Source organism: Salmo salar, chromosome ssa06 (genome assembly GCF_905237065.1).
Source record: "Salmo salar chromosome ssa06, Ssal_v3.1, whole genome shotgun sequence".
NCBI lineage: Eukaryota > Metazoa > Chordata > Actinopteri > Salmoniformes > Salmonidae > Salmo > Salmo salar.
Window position 1 is genome coordinate 29856138 of NC_059447.1, and position 10902 is coordinate 29867039.

General features: G+C 43.7%; 1 protein-coding gene across 1 annotated transcript; it reads right to left on the reverse strand.

Moving 5' to 3' along the window:
* Window positions 1-821: 821 nt before the first annotated feature.
* LOC106592569 (progranulin) lies at window positions 822-10814 on the reverse strand. Its single transcript, XM_045720234.1, has 17 exons — window positions 10510-10814; window positions 9337-9477; window positions 8929-9066; window positions 8141-8269; window positions 7887-7971; window positions 7692-7798; window positions 7318-7468; window positions 7101-7205; window positions 6907-6998; window positions 6525-6767; window positions 5879-6089; window positions 5667-5758; window positions 5285-5527; window positions 4524-4853; window positions 3045-3287; window positions 2523-2768; window positions 822-2308 (listed from the first exon to the last, which is right to left on the reverse strand). The coding sequence occupies exons 2-17, from the start codon at window positions 9475-9477 to the stop codon at window positions 2165-2167; spliced, it is 2700 nt and encodes an 899-aa protein (XP_045576190.1). The 5' UTR covers window positions 10510-10814; the 3' UTR covers window positions 822-2164.
* Window positions 10815-10902: the final 88 nt, after the last annotated feature.

The following is a 10902-nucleotide window of genomic DNA, read 5'->3' on the forward strand; positions in this document are numbered from 1 at the left end:
GGTTATATCAGTCCGCCGCAGGCGTCTTGTGGGAAATTGATTTTGAAGAGATGAAAAATATTCCTCGAGTAATTGAAGCACGTTGGATGAATCATGTGATGAATGGTGAAAAAAATAAGTTATTTGTTCTTTTGTTTTTTGATGTGGCGTCTCCCTACTCAAGTGCAGTTAGGGTATATTAACTACAGTCAGAGCATTTATCCCAAGACCAATGCAGTGTGATCATTGTGAAGCATTTGGTCATGTAGCAAGTGTTTGCAGAAGGGAGAAGCCGAGATGTCCAAGTGAAAGGGACCATATGTTTATAAAAGTGATAAATATGTGACATGTTGCAATTGCGGTGGAACAATGAAGCCACGTTCTCCGAATGCCCCACAAGGGTGAAAGAGAATGAGGTGGCTTAGTCAGGGTTGCACAGTATTTCATATGCAGCAGCTATGAAAAGCGTTGAATGGTGCTCCAGAAGAGTCCAAGGTAGTGGATAGGTCTAGGCTGCAGGGGTTGCCTTTCACCAGCAGGATCCTGACATTTTAAATGTTAAGAAGGTGGACTTTGTGGCATTTATAGCAATGGTAATTATTGGCACTGCCAAGGTGGAGAGAAGGTTCAGGAAGATAGAAATCATAGTGATTGCGGCGGAGCGGTTCCTGGGGCAGAAAGATTTCACAGCAAAGGAGTTAAGGAATATTGACCCAAGCCGTACCACCCTCTCAGGTCCTAGAGCCTGAGAAGGGAGATATGGGGATCTAAAATAAGTGGGAGTTTGTTTTGTCTATATACAATTTTTTATTAGGGTGGATTAAGTTAGTATCATTATTACGTATGGATTTATTCATTTTATTTTATTGGTTTCCAACCGTCCAGCTGGTGGCGCCAATACACCTTTTTGGGTGTAGTCCACCATAAAACCCACAGAAAACTTCCCAGTGATTGGTAATTAGTATCAGACGTTGAATGTGGTTTTTCTCCAACTGTAGTCCACTCAGTACTCCCCTTTATCACCTCTTGAGTTTTTACCTTTTTACTTGCAAGGCCTACTATAGTTACATCCTGGGCACAGATTTGAGTGAACACAAACCAACACATGCATAGTGTACAACTGATTTGGCAATGACACATTTTTTTTGTCACATTTTACAGTAAATTAATTCCCTTTGGTAGCAACAGCCAGAATCATTACGGACTATTTAAAATGGCATAATTTCTAAAACACAAGGAAGTGGGATAATGCAGCTCGTACTTAAAACGTGGCAGCAACAAGACGGGGGGCATATGAGGTGGCAGGTAGTTTAGTGGTTAAAGCGTTGGACGATTAACCGAAAGGTTGCAAGATCGAATCACCGAGTCGACAAGGTGAAAATCTGTCCAACTGCCCACTGTTTCCAGGCCGTTATTGTAAATAAGAATTTGTTTTTAACTGGTTGTCCTAGTTAAATAAAGGTGAATATATATATATATATATATATATATATATATATTTAAAGTTTCCCCAAGTAGACAGTATCAGTTCAGCCACAGGGTGGCATATTTATTTTACTTAACCTTTATTTAACTAGGCAAGTCAGTTAAGAACAAATTCTTATTTACAATGACGGCCTACATATGGCAGACTAATGTAAAAGGCATTTCAAAGGTATACCTGAAACTATGAGGCACAATGCACTTCACATGATCAACTAAAAAAACACGACACTCTTCCTGTTTAACACGACACTCTTCCTGTTTTAAAGGTAACATCAAACATTGTAAAACAGTACTAAGTTTGTCATTTATATGTTCCTCTGTGTTAATCTTGATAGTAGCTTACAACTAGTTTTATATCACATTCCAATCCTTCCCTGAGCCACAACCCTAAAAGATTGTTCAACATTGGTATCTCATTTTGAGTGATTTCAAATCCTTCATAGTTTCTGTTCATGAGCAAGCATGGGTATCTCTTGAAGTAAATGTAGTAACATTCCAAGTACCTACCAATGGTGCAAAATGTTACTTATTTTCACTTCCATATATATATATATATATATATATATATACATACATTTCCTCTGTAACAAACACAATTTGATATACTGTGACAGTGATATGAAGTTCCTGCGTCCCTTCATTAGTGCAATGCGTCTGGTGGTGTAGTGTGGGCCTATCACAGCAACCTAGCCCAATGTTGTCACACATGCAGGGCTCTCTTCTTGTTGGAGAAGAACACCTGCCAGTGGTCCCATTTGAAGCCAGTGGACTGGGTGCAGGACCCTCCCTCACCACAGGTGTAGCCTGTAGTGCAGCAGTGCTTCATGTCACTGCAGCACACCGCCTAGGAGGACAGGTGGAGGAAGACAGGGATAAGGTGGAAGGGAGAGTAAAAAAGACATCGAGGAAGCAATGAGAGAAATCATATAGGAATTTGACTATTCAATAGAAGGAGAGTAGATGCCTTAGTCTTGAACTCCACTAACATTAGTATGACATTTTCATTTCTAGAAGCGTTTGTGGTGTCTGTGGTGAGAGGGTGGAGGTGTATATCATACATTTGGAACGGGACAGCAGGCCCATGTAGTGGCGGAGACCTTGCAGCATGTCTCCTCATTATTGCAGACAAACGGCCCCCCACAGTGGATTTCCTTCTCCTGTGGGGTCGGGGGCTCAGGCGCAGACACCCGAGTTAGGGGTACCGTCTGGAACTGAAGAAACATTCGCTTCTGGCAAGTCCCTGAGCCCATGTTACAGCTGTAGCCCTGTGGACAGCAGTGCTCCTCATCTGCACAGCACACAGCCTATACAGGGAGACAAGACAGATACATAATTTTTTATTTAATTTAACTTGGCAAGTCAGTTAAGAACAAATTGTTGTTTACAATGACACCCTACCCTGCCCAAACCTGGACAAATGCTGGGCCAATTGTGCGCTGCCCTACGGGACTCCCAATCACGGCCAGATGTGGTACAGACATGAAAGGTTCCCCATGTGAGATAGCAGAGCAAAACTGTTTCTAGGGTTCTCTATATGCATGTGCATACCAACACACACCCTCGCTCACACAAACACACACCTTGTGCAGGGGGCAGCAGCCCCACTGTTCTGTGGAAAGTTGGCAGCAGCTGGAGCCTTCAGGGCATCTGTTCTGGGTGTCACACTTCACAGAGAGGGGGGCAGTGAGGGCACTGTCATCTGGCTCAGCTGCCAGCTTGTTGTACCATGGGATCACCACCCCACCCTTAGTGCACGAAGTCTTGCTAATATCACATCTGTAGTCTTTGGGACAGCAGTGCTCTCCATCAGCACAGCACACTGCCTGGGGAAGAGGGAACAGCGAGTAGTGAGGGAAAGGGCTTTCATTCCCTAAAATCCTTCCTCACTAGTTGGGAACACCATTAATAGTGCTGAGTGATTGACATGTTGGTTATCAAACAACTAATTGACCGGATGTCGGTTCAATTATTTTAATTCCATTTCGTTCATTTTTTTTTTAATGAGCTCAATGTGCACGTTGCAGTTTCTTTAGGGATAAATCAGATCCAGCCTGAACTGTGAGATGTTGTAGGGAGTTGTTTCCAACAGGCCAATATTCAACATAGTTTAGCGCATAAAACGTTGTAATTAACTACAATGACTATAATCCATTGCGCATCGACTTGTCCGGTCTGTGTTTCTTTTATGCCTGCTACAGAAGGGATATAGAGAGCGCTTGAGAAGCAGACCAGGCTGGGGTTTGAGAAGTCAATGGGACAAGTAAAAAAGTGTCTTTACATTTTTTTTCTTCTCCAAATCTAATTACATTTTTCCCCCCCAAATCTAAAAGGTACAACCTAGATTCGAGCCAATGTCTTAAGTAGTTGAACAAGTTATTACTCCAACCTCGTGAAAGTGACAATCTTACACATTTTAATAAAAAATGACTATATTGAAGAAGTGCCTTTGATTTGATGCCATGAACATGCGCAGTTTGGCACATGATGCCCGTTAGACCCAATGACGTTTCTGCACATGAGCTTAGCTAGCCAACATCGCCATGACATCGCCTACAAGCATGATTGGATATTTCTATTGGAGAAGCAGTTTCTGCCTATCTTCATACTGTACTGTCTTTGGAGCAGCTGTTGCTTCGCGAGGTATCTCTACCTGAAAATACATGATCAAAGTAATTGATAGTTGGTATTCAGCAGTCATAAAAGTATGCCTTATTTATGTTGAAGAACTACAAAATAGTGATTTTGTCAGACAGCATAGGCAGCAGCTCTATAGAGATGAAATGATGAATTGGAATGAAATAACAAAGTTATAAATTAAAACAAATGTAATATACACAAAAACGAATATTTTATTAAAGTAAAGCAATGTGATAAGTGATAAGCAGTAATGGGCAGTCACTTCCACCATGGGACTTGTATTGTTTTATTCTGTGCTGTTACAGCATTCAACCCAAATAATCAAAACCAAAATCCGTTATTATTTATTTATAATCGAACCGAAACCGAACAGATCTCAAAAGCACCAATTGCTCAGCGCTAACCATTACTGTAACACTCACCTGTGGCAGTGGGCAGCAGCCCCATTTCTGGGTGGATTTCATAAAGCAGCAGGTGGCGTCCTTTGGGCAGCTGGTGTGGGCGTCACACTGTGTCCTGTGCAACTCCTCGTCTTCGTCACTTTCATCATCCTCTGTAGGCAGCTCCATGTCGTCCATCTGCACCCCCTGGTGGTCTGCAGGTGCCTCCTCATGATCAGGTGCCTTGGTTGTGAGGGCGGGTACCTTCCCCACCATCGGCTCTGGCCCTGAGGGACCATCACAGGTGAGGGTAGCCAGGTCACAGGTGCTGCCATGGGGGCAACAGTGCTCGTGGTCCTCACAGCAAACAGCCTTAAGGAAGGGAAAGGACACACAACAGGCATTTTCTGTCATTTAAGACTGTCACAAGCCTTTATAGAAATTATGTAGAAGTATTGCTGGTTGCAGAAGAGATTATGCAAGGTTAGAGAAAAGTTGTGACTCCCTATATTACCCAGTTCCACTTTTCAATGAAACATAGCCCCCCTTGCTATAAAACAACATCTGGTTCAAGCTCCAAAACCCCTTTACAAGGCAGAAAAAAGGTTAAGATGACAAGCAGCAGCAAGCTGACAGGAGTAAAGAATGAGGATGTGATACTGGGATGTCGTAAAGACCAAAACTAAGTGCCTCTTTGTTAGCCATACAGAATCTCTCACCGCATCGCAGAGCAGTCAAGTTAAGAGGCCATTCAATTAATTTGCCTATCCACAGCAGTAGTAGCCACATCTCTCTGTCCCTACCTCAGGCAAAGGGCAGCAGGCCCAGTCTCCTGACGCTGTCTTGCAGCAGGTGGTGTTGTCGGGACACATGTAGGTGGGGTCACAGGTAACATCTCCTAGCAATTTACCCTCCCGAGGCATGGCAGGAACCTTCTTCAGCCAGGGCTCAGAGGGGAAGCCTGAGGGGTCGTCACACGTCTGGGCAGCCAGGTTGCACTTCTTACCATGTGGGCAGCAGTGGACAAAGTCACTGCAGCAAACTGCCTGGAAGAGACAAGAACCCAAACAAAAAGGGGAAGCTGTCACGGGACAAGCAAAAGACATGCAATCAGGTTGATCTATCTTGAAGAAATTGATTAGCTAAGAGAGTGAATGGGCCCCTACAGTATGAGACATAGTATACCTGTGTCAGAGGACAGCATGCCCATCCTCCTTCCTGTGTTTTACAACATGTGGTTCCATCCAAACAGGCCGTTGACTCATCACAGGGAACGTCTGGAGAGACAGCAGGGTGTTAGCGATCAACACAACTGGATGAGCTAACAAAATATTTAATAAAGCAGCAGGTGGTGTGGGCGTCATACTGTGTCCTGGGCCCCTCCTCGTCTTCGTCACCTTTGTCATCCTTTGTAGGCAGCTCCATGTCATCCACCTGCACCCCTTGCTGGTCTGTGGCTGCCTCTTCATGATCAGGTGCCAGGGTTGTGAGAGCTTGCACCTTCCCCACCATAGGCTCTGACCCTGAGGGACCATCACAGGTGAGGCCAGCCAGGTCACAAGTGGTGCCATGGGGGCAGCAGTGCTCGTGGTCCTCACAGCAAACAGCCTGGAGGGAGGAAGGGAAAGGACACACAACAAGCATTTTCGGTCATTTAAGACTGTCACAAGCCTTTATAGAAATTATGTAGAAGTATTGCTGGTTGCAGAAGAGATTATGCAAGGTTAGAGAAAAGTTGTGACTCCCTATATTACCCAGTTCCACTTTTCAATGAAACATAGCCCCCCTTGCTATAAAACAACATGTGGTTCAAGCTCCAAAACCCCTTTACAAGGCAGAAAAAAGGTTAAGATGACAAGCAGCAGCAAGCTGACAGGAGTAAAGAATGAGGATGTGATACTGGGATGTCGTAAAGACCAAAACTAAGTGCCTCTTTGTTAGCCATACAGAATCTCTCACCGCATCGCAGAGCAGTCAAGTTAAGAGGCCATTCAATTAATTTGCCTATCCACAGCAGTAGTAGCCACATCTCTCTGTCCCTACCTCAGGCAAAGGGCAGCAGGCCCAGTCTCCTGACGCTGTCTTGCAGCAGGTGGTGTTGTCGGGACACATGTAGGTGGGGTCACAGGTAACATCTCCTAGCAATTTACCCTCCCGAGGCATGGCAGGAACCTTCTTCAGCCAGGGCTCAGAGGGGAAGCCTGAGGGGTCGTCACACGTCTGGGCAGCCAGGTTGCACTTCTTACCATGTGGGCAGCAGTGGACAAAGTCACTGCAGCAAACTGCCTGGAAGAGACAAGAACCCAAACAAAAAGGGGAAGCTGTCACGGGACAAGCAAAAGACATGCAATCAGGTTGATCTATCTTGAAGAAATTGATTAGCTAAGAGAGTGAATGGGCCCCTACAGTATGAGACATAGTATACCTGTGTCAGAGGACAGCATGCCCATCCTCCTTCCTGTGTTTTACAACATGTGGTTCCATCCAAACAGGCCGTTGACTCATCACAGGGAACGTCTGGAGAGACAGCAGGGTGTTAGCGATCAACACAACTGGATGAGCTAACAAAATATTCCACAACACTATTGTATTGTTTTAAGAAGAAGTGTAATGTCATACCTCCTGTCCTAATGAAGGGTGGAGAAGTACCCTCCCAAAGAGAAGCAGGACTTCTATTGGCTGAGGTGGTAGTGTCTGGAATAGGTGTTGTCACTTGGGCAACTTCTGGAAATACGTGCAGCAAAATAATCATATACACATTAACATCCAGACAGTGATTGGTACGTAAATAGCCCAGGAAAAAAATGCCTTTTTTGGGGGGGGGGGTGAAACCTACCATTCTGGTTTTCCCACTCTGCCCTCTTGCGGGCAGGGAACTTAGCCCACATGGGCATTTCCTTGTTGGTAGTGGATATACACTTGGATTGCTTGATGTCACAGGTGCTGCCCTCAGGACAACAGTGAATCTTATCCTCACAGCACACAGCCTGGTCAGTGCACACAGACACACAGAGAATCACCTCATGAGATGACCATATATAAACAAAGGGTTAGCACATAGGCCATGCAAATCCTCGATTAGACATCTCTCCATGGAGTGATTACAGACACTGGAGAGTGTACATGTCACACATTCAAAGGACCAATATTATTCCTGACTCGCAAATCCATGATGGTAACCACCTAGCCCCCTCCATATAGCCCCCCCACCTTGGGCATGGGGCAGCACCCCCAACTCCCATCTGGAGTCTCACAGCATGTGGTTCCCTCTGGACACTCAGACTCTCTGTCACTGCACATCACTGCAACAACAGGCTCTGCCGGGGTGGAAGAAGGCAGAGGGGTTAGTGATGATGTTGCAACAGAAGCATAAGATTGCAACACGTGACTCCACAAGAGTCTAACCTGTCTGTTTGATGCAGGAGCTGCAGTCTGTGCTGCACTGGTGGCCTTCAGGACAGCAATGTTTCCCATCAGAGCAAGGCACAGCCTGTGTGTACATTAGATCAATTTACTATTCACTCAGGCCTGCATCCTAACTTGATATCTGTGCACATAACTCCAGTTTTTCCATTGACACCAATGCATGTTTATGTGAACGGTATAACAGTATGAATCTGGCGGAAAAGGCTAGATTGCAACAGTGTTTAGGTTATTACATGAGCAACAGGACAGCAACCATAGCCTGTAGTGGCCTTCAGACAGGAGAACTCTTCGGGGCAGTGGGACTTGTCAGGACAGATGTTATCATCCTCATCCCCGGCATATGCACTGATCATTCTGAAAGACTAGAGGGGTAGAAAAAAATACATTTTACTTTTTCAATTACAAAAAACATGACTGATCATAGTATTTTTGATTACCTTCCGTTCATGTAGGTTAATTATGTTGTTGGGGCAAAATGGTTTGTTACAGTCTAATGCTATGTAAATGCTTGAGTTGAATAGTACTGTATGTATTTTTCACTGTTAATTTTCAGTACCCTCTTCACACACCGCACAAAGGATTGATTTGTTTTTGGCCCCTTATCTCTGGGGCACTAAAGGCGTAACCAGGCTGAATTCTAGTTCTGTCTGTTTAGGCTTTAAAGATCTTATCACTCCCCTATCTTAGGCTGTGAGAACTGGTTAGAACCGATTCTTGTTTGTATATAGCTTTAAGAGAAGGGTAAGCAGTTCTTTGTGTAGATGAAGAATATAAATGACTGTGTGATTCTGGACATTTTTAAGTTCCTCTCCAGTTTCATCCAGAAAGTGATCGTCCCTGCAATTGCTTGAATAAAATCTTATTGCTGATAACGGAGTTCTGCCTGATTCCTCAACAATGTGAATGATTGAAAACAGGGACACATATTGCCATGAAAGTCAACTGGTGTCATTGTTACAGTGCATTTCAACGTTGTCAATAGTCAGCTACACTTTCTTCCTGGATTCACTGACATTCTTACTTTAGGATATATGGACTGTTTAGCAGAGACTCTCTCCACCCATGGTAGGGAGACAGTTCCATTCACACACATGGACTCAGTCACAACGCAGAGTGTTCCCTCAGGGCAGCAGTGGATATGATCCTCACAGCACTCAGCCTGAGATAAATGGTAAGAGAGTAGTTTGATTAACAAAGTGTGTTAGAATCTCACATCTTACAGACCAAACAGATTATACGAGAGAATGCTAGCACAAGGGTGCAATAAAGAGGTATCTATTTCAGGGTAAGAGACAATGACACCATAGTCTACCTATTTGGTTTGTACAATTCTTATAGATATAATTCAGTGTACAAGGGTTAGGGAACTCGGGTTCAGGCTGTAAATAAAGCTAAGGGCTAAGCTCTGCAGGCACCACCCCATACATACCTGATACATTGGGCAACATTCATAGCCATCAGAGGGGACCTTGCAGCAGGTGTTGCCCTCCTCACATGCCTCTCCTCCTGGGCAGTCATCAGCAGAGACCTGGCCCAGCAGGGCCATACAGAGCACCAGATACTTCTGCATCTGGAGAGAGAGAGACAGAAATAACTTCTAACACAAACTGTATATTATATACATGCATTGTACAATCAATAACTGACAAATGTTATAAAAGCTCTTTTGTACAGAAACGCATAAAATCGCAACAATGGAGTCATCAGAACTAAATCTAGACAGAACTCTCACTTTCCTCTTAACTAGAGTAACTTTCAGACAATCTCCTGAGGTACTGCTGTAGCCTACTAAAGTATATCAAAATTCCCCAAGCTATTTTCACAGATTCACTTCCTCTTTCATGCTCCATGGGGTGAGCTTCAGAACGTCAACAGTTCCATATTCTTACCAATACAAAGCCCCCATATGCAACCACATTTAAAGAATGAATCTATGATGCAGAAATGGGGATGTGATTATACTGTTATTAAGTGTTGAGCTTCATAGGGGAGATCATTAAAGCAGTCTACCATTGCTTCAATCTTGTTTAGGCTACTAGACACAAAAATGATGCAGCATACAGCATTTCTACTTTCAGTTTACCTGTTTTTATGAAAGGAAAATTCCCCTTAATCTGAGCCAAGTACCTCCCATAAGAGATACTTTCCTTCATTGTGGTATCAAGAGCAATAGGGAACACAGGTGTATTAACCACAGACAATATTCACCTGACAATCAGTACTGTTCACTTACTGTATTTTGTCACAAGGTAGTTTCAAAAGGAGAAGAAAATGGGCGTTTAACAGTTTCAGAAGAACTGTGGACCCTGATATATCACCATGCTTCTTTTTATATTGGCACACACTCAATCACGTTGGTCTTAATGTGCATTTAGAATTTTAAAAGATGGACCCACCCACCTAGGTCCATATTAAATGATTTGATATTGTTATCACAAAAGACAATGACAACAATTTAAAAGCAATGACAAGGATAGCATAAACAATATATGCAATTTAATTTGAAGTAGAACATTTGGTGCAATTTCACTTGAGAAGTTTAGAATTGAATATATTTGTCATTGAGATCTTGCTACTATATAAATCCAAAAGTTGACCTTACCTCTATCTCAGTGACTTTACAGGTGTCCGCGCTCCTTGACAATGTACCCGACTTCTGAACGCGCTGACGTTTCTCAACAACAAAATATCAAGTACAGGAAATATGTTCACGCTCCTAAATGTCTTCCTAGCTATTCGACATTCTGAATGGTTTACATAGATGTCAATCTACCACACACGCGCCACTGACAGGTACTAGAAAAGCTTCTCCGCTAGGTGGTGCAGTAGTTCAAAGGACAAATACAAATACTGTCATTGGGACAAACCAATAATAGCAGATAGGATGGAGGAGAAACAAGCAAGGGCAAGGACTCAGATAATGTAGTGGGGCGTTTCGGACCTCGCCAGTGGCTGCGCTACAGGTGTAGATGGGGGATATGCCATTGTAGATTAG

What these genes read in the sequence shown, in the direction of transcription:
- LOC106592569 (XM_045720234.1), bottom strand. Translation starts at nt 9,477, where the DNA reads ATGCAGAAGTATCTGGTGCTCTGTATGGCCCTGCTGGGCCAGGTCTCT. An exon ending in CTCCTGCATCAAACAGACAG is followed by an intron (nt 7,799 to 7,886) that starts GTTAGACTCTTG and finishes CCACCCCGGCAG; the next exon opens with AGCCTGTTGTTGCAGTGATG. An exon ending in GCTGCTGCCCCCTGCACAAG is followed by an intron (nt 2,769 to 3,044) that starts GTGTGTGTTTGT and finishes CTCCCTGTATAG; the next exon opens with GCTGTGTGCTGTGCAGATGA.